General features: G+C 38.1%; 1 protein-coding gene across 5 annotated transcripts in view; it reads left to right on the top strand.

The window, feature by feature from the left end:
* The window catches only part of NFATC3 (nuclear factor of activated T cells 3), a 124,190-nt gene that overhangs the window by 31,441 nt on the left and 80,212 nt on the right, over positions 1–12,537 (top strand). For all 5 annotated transcript variants that reach the window (XR_003001652.1, XR_003001653.1, XM_024733828.1 and 2 more), the window contains exons 2-3: positions 7,052–8,186; positions 9,969–10,131. Coding sequence is in view for 3 of the 5 variants with exons in the window: in XM_024733828.1 (XP_024589596.1) it covers positions 7,052–8,186; positions 9,969–10,131 (1,298 nt within the window). In the remaining 2 variants the exon portion in view is untranslated. The remainder of the gene's footprint in view (positions 1–7,051; positions 8,187–9,968; positions 10,132–12,537) is intronic.

Here is a 12,537-nt window from a genome sequence, read left to right as displayed (position 1 = left end):
GGGCCTAGCCGCTCCGCAGCATGTGGGATCTTCACAGACCGAGGCACGAATTCGTGTCCCCTGCATCGGCAGACGGACTCTCAACCACTGTGCCACCAGGGAAGCCCATCAGATACATTTCTTTTTTAAAAAAATGAATTAATTAATTTTGGGCTGCGTTGGGTCTTCACTTCTGCGTGCGGGCTTTTCTCTAGTTGCAGCGAGTGGGGGCTATCCTTCGTTGCAGTGCATGGGCTTCTCATTGCGGTGGCTTCTCCTGTTGTGGAGCACGGGCCCTAGGTGCGCGGGCTTCAGTAGTTGTGGGCTCAGTAGTTGTGGTTCGCAGGCTCTAGAACTCAGGCTCAGTAGTTGTGGTGCACTGGCTTAGTTGCTCTGCGACATGTGGGATCTTCCCGGACCAGGGCTCAAACCCGTGCCCCCTACGTTGGCAGGCAGAGTCTTAACCACTGCACCACCAGGGAAGTTCCTATCAAGTACATTTCTAAGTAAAATTGGATTCTTTTTTTAACTACAGAAGTATGGTGGTGAATAATTCAGTGACAGTTTGTATAGTTGGGTGCTGCTGTCTTGCTTTGAACCAAGGTGCCAGCAGTTTTTTATATTTTTGTTTTTTTAATTTTAGTAAACTATACATAGCATAAAATCTACCATCTTAACCATTTATAAGTATATAGTTTAGTGGAATTAAGTATAGTCCCATTTTTGTGCACCTGCAGGCGTGAGTTTTTTAATCTGCCATTTTAAACTTTTTTTATATATATAAATTTATTTTTTATTTATTTATTTTTGGCTGTGTTGGGTCTTTGTTGCTGTGCTCGGGCTTTCTCTAGTTGTGGCGAGCAGGAGTTACTCTTCGTTGCAGTGCGCGGGCTTCTCATTGCAGTGGCTTCTCTTGTTGCAGGGCACAGGTTCTATGTGCACAGGCTTCAGTAGTTGTAGCATGTGGGCTTCAGTAGTTGTGGTTCACAGGCTCTAGAGCACAGGGTCAGTAGTTGTGGCACACGGGCTTAGTTGCTCCGTGGCATGTGGGATCTTCTCAGAGCAGGGCTCGAACCCGTGTCCCCTGCATTGGCAGGCGGATTCTTAACCACTGCGCTACCAGGGAAGTCCCCATTTTAAACTCTTGATCCAAAAAATGAAACCCTCCTGTTCTGGTCAATCCCAGATTTGCTATATATTTCTGAATGAAATTATCCTCAAATATAATAGAGATCATGCATTTCCTTTTAAAACTTTGATGGTTTATATTATCCTTAGAATAAAATTTAAACTCCTTACTATGATCCTTCTAGGTTTTTGCTTCTTTCAGTTTTCCCCCTTCAGTTGTTAACTGTTGCCATAGTTGGCCTTTTACTTCCTCAAAGAAGCCAAGGTCTTATGTGACTCAGTGTTTGCTTACACTTTCCCCCTGTGTTGGAGCTCTTATACTCATGCCTCTCCACCCCCACCTCCCTTTTCTTTGCTTGCTGGTTCCTGTGCTGCCTTCTCAGAAAGGCCATCCCTGTACTCTTTAAAATAGGTTCCTTCTTTAGTCTCTTTCCCACCACTTAATAATACTTACAATTTTTAATTTTTGTTTTTGTCGATCTCCTCTGAGACTGTACGCTCCATGAGGGCAAGGACCATGCATGTCTTATTTATACCTAGCATCTAGAACAATTCCTAGAAAATACTAATCACATTATAAATAGTTGTTGAATGAATGAACACTTTCTTCACTTGGATTCTGGTATGCCACACTTTTGGTTCTTCCATTTCACTGACTGTCTCTTCTCCTTTCTTATCCATTCTCTTTTGTCTCGCTGTTGCTAAAGTTTGGAATCCTCTATGCCTCAGTTGCCTGCTTTCTTCTTTTTTTTAATAGATCTTTATTGGAGTATAATTGCTTCACAATACTGTATTAGTTCCTGTTGTACACCAAAGTGAATCAGCTGTATGCATACATATATCCCCTCCCTCTTGAGCCTCCCTCGCATCCTCCCTATCCCATCCCTCTAGGTCATCGCAAAGCACCGAGCTGATCTCCCTGTGGCCTGCTTTCTTCTATATCTATCTCTGTCTAAGCTCACTCCCTAGTCATCTCTTGTGGTCTTATGGCTTCAAATATTATCTATACATTCATAAGACTCCCAAGTTTACATGGCCAGGCTGAGACTTTTTTTTTTTTTTAGGCCGTGCCATGCGGCATGCAGGATCTTAGCTCCCAGCCAGGGATCGAACCTGTGCCTCCTGCATTTGGAGTGTGGAGTCTTAACCACTGGACTGCCAGGGAAGTCCCCAGGCTGAGACTTTTTAATGTAACTATGTACTTGATATCTCAACTTGGAAAGTTTATTGGAATCTCACATTTAATATGTACAAAGTAAAGTTTTTTTATTTCATATCTCTCAACTCTTTCTCATTTTCTCCTTCATTTCAGTAATTAGAAGTACTGTTCTTGTAATAGTTCAGGCCCAAAACCTTGGTGTCATCTTTGAGTCCCCTCTTTCTCCCATTTAATTCATCAGCGAGTTCTGACAGCTCTACCATAATTAGAAAAAAACTCACTTCTTAATGTTTCCTCTACTTTTACAACCCACCACCTCCTGGGTCCTTATGCTCCATTATTTGGCACCTGGCTTATAACAAATCTCTTAAATGTATATCAGATTATATATATATATATCAGATCATGACACTGCTTTGCTTACTACCCTCCAGTGGTTTCTCATCTCGTAATAAAAACCATTCATTCTACTGGTTTGTGAGGCCTTACTTGAGTAGCCAGTGGCCCCACCCCCCACCAAGCCCTTATCATTTTATCTCCTCACTCTATTCCCACTGGCCTTTTTGCTTTTTCTCATAAACTCCAAAAATACTATGTTCTCAGGCCTTTTGCACTCACTATTTCCTATACCCACAATATTCTTCCCCTAGATCTCTGTATAGCTCATTCCTCATATCCTTTTGGTATCTCCTCAAACATTGGAGAAAGAGCCCTTTTCTGACCTATCTAAATTAACTTCCCCTTTTCCCTACTCCATTCTCCTTACTCTATTTTATTTTTCCTTATAGCAAATATCACCACCTGACATTTTACTAGAATATAAGTTCTAAGAGGATGGGGACTTTACTCATATGTAAAGCTTACTCATGTTTTCAGTGTCCACAACATGCCTGCTATATAGTAGCTACTCAAAAAATATTTATTAAATGAATGATCACATTGCTTGTGGTTTTAGGGCAAAATACACATATATGGTTGAAAAGTGAATAGGACAAAGTTAGCACCTGCGAAATGGCAAAATGGGAATACAGAAAGAAACTGGTTAATGACTTTGTTGAACTGAAGAAATAACACCTACACTGGAGATGTTCTACCTTTGGACCTGGTGTTATTGTTGGATGAAAAATACTGCCCCTCCCCCTCAGCTACTTTGAGTTCAGTTTTCTGTTTTTGCAGCCTACAAACATATTTCATACAGAACCATTTTAGTCCTAAATTACACTAAATTTTAAAATAACATGTTGGTTGAAGAAACTGTCTTATGTCCCTCCAATGTTGCAAATTAAAACAAGTCTTCTGAAACAAATGTCTCTGTAGTAGGAGTGCTAAAAATGTGTGTGCCCTGTCATCTAGTAACTCTGCCCTTAATTTATCCTTGAAGACTACTTCAAAAGAAGATAAAAAGCTATAGGTATAGAGATGTTCAATGCTACATTATTTATAAGAGTAAAAAGTAGGAAATAACTGATCATTGACTTGACATTTTATATGGCCTTGAAAATTGTTTAGAAACTTTATAAAGCCCAATATAATATGAAAAAATTGAAAGACCAAGTTGTATGTTAAATAGGCAAAACAAATCTAGACTGTTAGAAGTCAATATAGTGGTTACTTTTTTGGGAGAGGTAATAACTTGGAAGGGAGCCAAAGGGGGACTTCTGAGATGTTCTTTTTTTTTTTGAAGTACAGTTGATTTACAGTGTTGTATTAGTTTCTGGTGTACAGCAAAGGGATTCAGATATGTATGTTTGTGTGTGTGTGTATATATATATATATATATATATATATTCTTTTTCAGATTCTTTTCCATTATAGTTTATTACAGGATATTGACTATAACTTCCTGTGCCGTACAGTAGGACCTTGTTGTTTATTTACTTTTTATATAGTAGTTTGTATCTGCTAATCCCAAACTCCTAATTTATCCCTCCTCCTGTGTTCTTTTTTTTAAAGGGAGCTATCACAGGGTGTGTATGTTTGTGACAGCTTACCCAAACTATATACTTACGATATGTGTACTTTTGTGTATGTACCTTATCCTTTAATAAAAGGTTTTAAAAAAGCCCAAAACTGTTATGGTCACAACTGTATAAAATATATACCCATGTAGACCAGGACATACATGAAAATGTTAAATGTGAGGTGATAGCACTTGTTTACAATTTCTTTGATGATTTTCTTATAGTCAGATAAGAAACAAATTTTTTAACTTTTAAAAAATACTTTTAATTGTGAAAAATATACATATATGTTCATTATATATTTATTACAGCTTTATTGAGATATAATTTACATACCATACAATTCACCCATTTAGAGTTTATAATTTAGTGGTTTTAAGTTTATTCACAGAATAGTGCAACCATTACCACAATCACTGTTACAACATTTTCATCATCCCAGAAAGAAACCCAATACCCATTAGCAGTCACTCCCCATTTTCCCCCAAACCTCTTCATTTTGTTGTTTATTTTTAAAATAAATTTATTTATTTATGTATTTTTGGCTGTGTTGGGTCTTCTTTGCTGCCCACGGGCTTTCTACTCTTCACCGTGGTGCATGGGCTTCTCATTGCGATGGCTTCTCTTGTTGCGGAGCACGGTCTCTAGGCGTGCGGGCTTCAGTAGTTGCAGTACGCAGGCTTGGTAGTTGTGGCTCACAGGCTTGGTTGCTCCATGGCATGTGGGATCTTCCCGGACCAGGGCTCGAACCTGTGTACCCTGCACTGGCAGGCAGATTCTTAACCACGGTGCCACCAGTGAAGTCCTTGTTGTTTATTTTTAATAGCTTTTCCCTTCAGCTTTTTTTTCAATAAATTTATTCATTTGTTTTTATTTTTGGCTGTCTTGGGGTCTTCGTTGCTGCACGTGGGCTTTCTCTAGTTGCAGCGAGCGGGAGCTACTCTTCGTTGCAGTACGCGGGCTTCTCATTGTGATGGTTTCTCTCGTGGAGCACAGGGTCCAGGCAGGCGGGCTTCAGTAGTTGCGGCACGCGGGCTCAGTAGTTGTGGCTCGTGGGCTCTCTAGAGCGCAGGCTCAGTAGTTGTGGCGCACAGGCTTAGTTGCTCCGCGGCATGTGGGAATTTCCCGGACCAGGGCTTGAACCCATGTCCCCTGCATTGGCAGGCAGATTCCACTGCGCCACCAGGGAAGCCCCCTTCAGCTTTTTATCTAAGTCACAGATGGGTTTTCTTCTTTGGAGTTCTGATTTCCTTCTTCTCTTGATTCAGTAAGTGGGTTGAGAGAGTGGAGTGAGTGGTATACTTAGAAAGGTGTTTCAATTTATTAGGAAATATTTCAGAATTAAAAAAAAATAAGGTATGTATTGGGTTCTTGCTAAATATTAGTCATTGTGTTAGGTTGCTTGCCTTAAAATGGTCCTGTGCATTTCAGGTAATACTCTACTCACAGCCTTCCAGTTTTATAGAAAAAAGTGCCTCAGAAAACTGAGGTTCAGGCAGGTTAAGTAACTTGTCCATGTTCACACAGTGGTGGAAAGGCAGAGCCAGGGTTTAAACCTAGGGGGTTTTATTTTGTTGTTTTAATACATGTAAGAACTCTTTACTGAGTATGTTTACTAACCACAGAACATCTTAAAAGCTCCCAAATCTAGGACTTATGGAGGTAGTTAAATTATAGGATGCTGGCTAATGATGACACCAAGAGTCTAAAGACATGTGTTTGTTATTTTCCACTGGTACTTATGTAATTAAATAATGTGATCTACTTGAGTACTTTTGAGAAGAGGCTACAAATTTGTGCTTCTCTTTGTTGTATCTATGAACAGTTTTTTTTGTCTTTGGTTTCCCAATGATGATCTCTGGAAAAAGTGAAGGTGTTCAACCAGCACCTTGTATGAGGGGTTAGTACTACTTCTGCCTCTGTGAAAATGGAAAATAATCGCTCCTTCCTAAAAGTGAAGTTGCAAAAATACCCTTATTGCTGCAGGTGCTCTCAGTAGGTAATTTGGCAGGACTTGTTTAGTGTTAAATACTCTAGCAAGGGGTACATTTTAAAAGTTCTGCCTTTATGAGGATTACTTTAACAATTAATAGTTAAAAGCCCTGTTGAGTTATTTTCTAGTTGAGGTGAAGGATCCAGTGGGGTCATGTGTCTTTTGTAACCTGGTTTGCCATGACCAAAGATATGAATTCTTGATGGTGTGACTGTGAAGGGAAGAACTCTTTCTGTTCATCATAAACATTTCCTGAATTTTATTGCAAGGAAACTGAGGCCTTGGAGAGGTTAAAATATGTGACTAAGCTCACAACTAATGGCAGAGGTAGGCTAGTGTCTAGGTCTCCTGAATATCAGTCTGTAATACTTTGCATTAATAAACTAGTGTGTATAATTATAATTAAAAACCTTTCAAAGACTCTGCTTTATCCTTTACTCCATTTTAACCTGCAGACCCCAGGTGAGGCTGAATTTATATGATCATATCATTACATAATTCTGTGAGTATTTTTTAGAATTATGGATATGATTATTTCTTTTATAAAAGCATTTATTGTTTTCAGATTCTTATTTTAGAAAATACGGAAATACAGAAAAAGAAAAAATTAAATATGTGATAATTATGTATATCTGTAGAAATAATCAGATACATTAAAACACACACACACATACACCACTCTTCAGTGGAGCTAATGTACATTTTATGTCCCACCTTCTTCCTCTCAAGATAATTATTATTTACGTTCTCATCTAGTAATTTATACATCTAAGATTTCTAATTTCTTGTTTTGTTAATTTTTTTCTTTTTTGCTCCCCCCAACCCCCATAGATCTTGAGCCAGATGATTGTGCATCCATTTACATCTTTAATGTAGATCCACCTCCATCTACTTTAAACTCACCACTTTGCTTACCACATCATGGATTACCGTCTCACTCTTCTGTTTTGTCATCATCGTTTCAGCTCCAAGGTCACAAAAACTATGAAGGAACTTGTGAAATTCCTGAATCTAAATACAGCCCATTAGGTGGTCCCAAACCCTTTGAGTGCCCAAGTATTCAAATTACATCCATCTCTCCTAACTGTCATCAAGAAATTGATACTCATGAAGATGACCTACACATAAATGACCCAGAAAGGGAATATTTGGAAAGGCCTTCTAGAGATCATCTCTATCTTCCTCTTGAGCCATCCTACCGGGAGTCTTCCCTTAGTCCTAGTCCTGCCAGCAGCATCTCTTCTAGGAGCTGGTTCTCAGATGCGTCTTCTTGTGAATCTCTTTCACATATTTATGATGATGTGGATTCGGAGTTGAATGAAGCTGCTGCCCGATTTACTCTCGGATCCCCTCTGACTTCTCCTGGTGGCTCCCCAGGAGGCTGCCCTGGAGAAGAGTCCTGGAATCAACAGTATGGACTTGGACACTCCTTGTCACCTAGGCAATCTCCTTGCCACTCTCCTAGATCTAGTGTCACTGATGAGAATTGGCTGAGCCCCAGGCCAGCCTCAGGACCCTCATCAAGGCCTACTTCCCCTTGTGGGAAACGGCGGCACTCTAGTGCTGAGGTTTGTTATGCTGGGTCCCTTTCGCCTCATCACTCACCTGTTCCTTCTCCTGGTCACTCCCCCAGGGGAAGTGTAACAGAAGATACCTGGCTCAATGCTTCTGTTCAGGGTGGATCAGGCCTTGGCCCTGCACTTTTTCCATTTCAGTACTGTGTAGAGACTGATATTCCTCTGAAAACAAGGAAGACTTCTGAAGATCAAGCTACCGTACTACCAGGAAAATTAGAGCTCTGTTCAGATGACCAAGGGAATCTTTCACCATCCCGGGAAACTTCAATAGATGATGGCCTTGGATCTCAGTATCCTTTAAAGAAAGATTCATCTGGTGACCAATTTCTTTCAGTTCCTTCACCCTTTACCTGGAGCAAACCAAAGCCTGGTCACACCCCTATATTTCGGTGAGTTGATGGAAATAGATGATGGTCATTTTTCATGTTTATGTGTTACTGGTGGCATGTAACTACATTATCTGTATAGAATTATTTGACCGTTTTTCTTCCTCCTCCTTTTTTTTTCTTCAGTTTCTTGCAGACAAAGTCCACATTTATTTTCCTTTTAGTCTTAAAAGTGTCTTTAGATAGGCTAAAGTTATAATTTTCAAAGTGTATAATGAATTGCAGATAATAGCAAATTAATTACATTTAAGAATCCCTAGAAGGAATTTTCTTATCCACAAAAGCTTCTTGTAAAAGATTGATTATAGTATAAGTTAAATTACTAATAAAACCACTTGGGGGGCTTCCCTGGTGGCGCAGTGGTTGGGAGTCTGCCTGCCGATGCAGGGGACACGGGTTCGTAAAAAAAAAAAAAAAAAAAAAAACCACTTGGGAATAGGCTTTTTATATTTTTAAGAACTCAATATACAAGTGAAATTTGCTTTTTATATTTGTAGCAAGTGGTTTTTCCCATAATTTTTTTTGTCTTTTCACTTTATAAGTTTGTGATTTTTTTTGTTGTTGTAGAGGAATTTTAAAATTTTATATATTCAGGTTTGTCTTTTCCTTCACGGCTTTTGGATTTTATGTTATATTTGAAAGCCTACCCCACTCTAAAGTAACTACAAATAAAAAAATCTAACTTTCACGAGTTTCTAACAAAATTTTTATGTATAATTTTTATAATATATGTATGTAACATATGTAGTATTTGTATTTATAAATTATATATATATATAAAATTTTTTTTTTTTTTGAATTGTGAGTCCGGCTAAGGACTGGAGTGAAGACTATTGTAATGACTTTATTTTCTAAATGGCTTATCAGTTACCACAATGCCATTTATAGAATCAATCTAGTCTATAATTGATTAGAAAAGACAACTTACCATGTATTAAATCCCCACATGGAGTTGGGTCTGTTTACTTTTCTTAAAAATTTTTTTTGTTGGTATGAATGTTTATTTCTGGATCTAGATCTTTAGAAAAATGTAATGTGGAATTATGGTATTGAAGATTCCTTTGAGCCCATCACTCTGCATCTGAAAATTATCTTAATCTTTTTAGGGGTTTGCTTGAACAAGTGCAGAAACTCGCTGAGAGTTGATGAAGTTGAGTTGTTGCTTCAGACTAATAAAAATTAATACCTTTGAGCTTCAGAGTAGCTGGTAAAGCTAGGCTGAGGACATTCAAGGAAGTAATGAAATGATTTAGGAATTTACTGTAGGCATGATAGCATTTCAAAGGTAGAAGAGACCTTTAAAGTCCCATTTCACCAATCATTAAGAAGATATTACTTTCTAATACAAATCATTCTAGGTTTGGGTCCGTTAATATTTGACCTGTGGACGTAGAAGTTGTTTCTTTTCTAATGCCATATTTTCAATGCTAATATATCTAAATGAACCTCTCCCCTTTAAGCTGTTTAAATTTTGATTGTTTTTGTAATTATATACACATATTTGAGAAAGTTACAGTTTATGAAATGTTAGAATTTATCCTTTTAAAAAATATATATACGAAACTAAAAAGTAGATAAAATTGATTTTATTCTTCAGGTTAAAGAATTATTTCTTAAACACCCACCATATCCAGTGTTATAACTTATTAAGTGATGTTTTGTTTTTTTTATTTTTTGAATACTTTGCTTCAATGATCATGGGAAGAAATGTTGGTGCAAGTAATTTGAATCATTGCTTGACAATACTAGCGTGGTGAAATGCATCTTTGTGTGTTTTGTTTATAGCACGTCTTCATTACCTCCACTAGACTGGCCTTTACCAACTCATTTTGGACAATATGAACTGAAAATAGAAGTGCAACCTAAAACTCATCATCGAGCCCATTATGAAACTGAAGGTAGCCGAGGAGCAGTGAAAGCGTCTACTGGGGGACATCCTGTTGTGAAGGTATGAGATTTTGGGGGTGTTTCTGCAGATACCATACATCTGTTAATGATATGGTCTATTCAGTCAGGTACTGCTGAGCCCGAAGAGAGAAAATTTTCAAACCTAGAAAGCTTACATTGAGGTTTTGTGTCCTTGTTGATATAGCAGCACTTCCGCATTGAGGTTTTTTTTTTTGCTAGGCTAAAAGATATTCTTCCTGGACTGACTCTCCAGCTGGTGAAACTCTGGGGAAAGATTATAATGGTCAAATAGTTGTTTTTCTGATCTAAAAAAGAAAAAAATGTGTTATGTTTATAAGTACAATACATGCTTGTTTAAAGTCCAAATAATACAGAAAAGTAGAAAGAATAAAGCAATAAAATACCTAAAATCTAACCCCCTCAGAAATAAGCAGTTGTTAACATTTGATTAACATTCCAGATAATTCTCTATGTGTATGTTTAGTGGAAGACTAGCTGGATGACTAGAAAAATGCATGGACTTTTTTTAAGGATAAGATTATGTTGAACATCTTTGTAATTAATTTTTATTTGAATTTATTAGAAAATTAAAGTGAAATTATTATAATTATATAATATTCGAGTGTATAAAATATAATATGTAAGTTTTGACTCATAAGAATTGAATATTGGGCTTCCCTGGTGGCGCAGTGGTTGAGAGTCTGCCTGCCAATGCAGGGGACATGGGTTCGAGCCCTGGTCTGGGAAGATCCCACATGCTGCGGAGCAACTAGGCCCGTGAGCCACAACTACTGAGCCTGCGCGTCTGGAGCCTGTGCTCCGCAACAAGAGAGGCCGCGATAGTGAGAGGCCCGCGCACCGCGATGAAGAGTGGCCCCTCCTCGCCGCAACTAGAGAAAGCCCTCGCACAGAAACGAAGACCGAACACAGCCAAAAATAAATAAATAAATAAAATTATTTAAAAAAAAAAAGAATTGAATATTAACTTTAATTTTACTTGAATGAAACATTTAAAAAATGAAACAGAAATAAAACTATATGGGGGCTTCCCTGGTGGCTCAGTGGTTGAGAGTCCGCCTGCCGATGCAGGGGACACGGGTTCGTGCCCCGGTCCGGGAAGATCCCACATGCCGCGGAGCGGCTGGGCCCGTGAGCCATGGCCGCTGAGCCTGTGGTCCGGAGCCTGTGCTCCGCAACGGGACAGGCCACAACAGTGAGAGGCCCACGTACACTACCCTCTACCTCCTGAATTTTGATGCTTATATTATTCTTCCTTTCAGATCTATAGACATCTCCCTGCCTCATGTCCCACCACTCCTGTTATTTAGCTTAGTCCTATATGTGTAGATAGTTGGATTCAGTGATTACTACTAATTCTTTTTTATTTTTTCTTTTTCAAGTGTTTTTGTTTGTTTAAGGAGGGCTTTGGTTTCTATATTCCTTGCATTCTTTCATGATTGAGAATGTTTATTTGTTGCCTTTATATACTCAAACATCAGAATGGCTATGTATAATAATCTTGATACTCATTTTTTTCTCTCAGTACTTGTCTTATGGCATTGGGTATTGTAGTGGAGAAATTAATTATATCTGAAGTAAATTTGAGCTAATACAGTTTATGGGCTATCATTTCCTATACCAGCCATGCTTTGTGATTTATTGTCATTATCTAAACATGTTTTATAGTTCTTAACAAGCAAACCTTTACATTTTAGGTGGGTTTTTAAATGACTTGTAGCAAGAAATGTCATTTCTAGAAAAAGAGATCAGATTTGTGGTTACCAGAGGCAGAGGGTTGGTGGGGGGGACTGGATGAGGGTAGTCAAAAGGTACAAACTTCCAGTTATAAGATAAATAAGTAGTGGGGATGTAATGTACAACATGGTGAATGTAGTTAACACTGTTGTATGGTATATTTGAAAGTTGCTAAGAGAGTAGTTCTCATCACAAGAAAAACCCCTCCCCCATATAACTGTATAAAGTCATGGATGTTAATTAAATTTATCATGGTAATCAGTTTGCAGTATGTGTAAATCAAGTAATTACGCTGTATACCTTAAATTTACAGTGCTGTATGTCAATTATAGCTCAATAAAACTGAAAGAAAAAAGGTCAGGAAAACTCAACATAGGAATTTTACCCTTTGTTATCAGTTACAGTTTGCTCTTAATGACAGCTTAATTTCGGAGAAGGTTTCTTTGCTTCATTTCTTGTATCTTTTTTTCTTTTCTTTTTCAGAAAATTTTAAAATTTATTTTAAAATGTTTATTATTTATTTTATTTAATGTATTTACTTTTGGCTACGTTGTGTCTTAGTTGCAGCACGCGGGATCTTCATTGAGGCATGCAGGATCATTTGTTGTGGCATGCGGGCTCTTCATGGCTTCTCTAGCTGTGGCATGTGGGTTTTCTCTTCTCTAAGTGTAATTTTTTTTTTTTTTTTTTT

The sequence above is a fragment of the Neophocaena asiaeorientalis genome, unplaced genomic scaffold (assembly GCF_003031525.2).
Source record: "Neophocaena asiaeorientalis asiaeorientalis breed wild unplaced genomic scaffold, Neophocaena_asiaeorientalis_V1.1 scaffold90, whole genome shotgun sequence".
Classification (NCBI taxonomy): Eukaryota; Metazoa; Chordata; class Mammalia; order Artiodactyla; family Phocoenidae; genus Neophocaena; species Neophocaena asiaeorientalis.
Note: the sequence above shows the minus strand (reverse complement) of the source record. Positions and strands in the feature narration are given on the sequence as shown.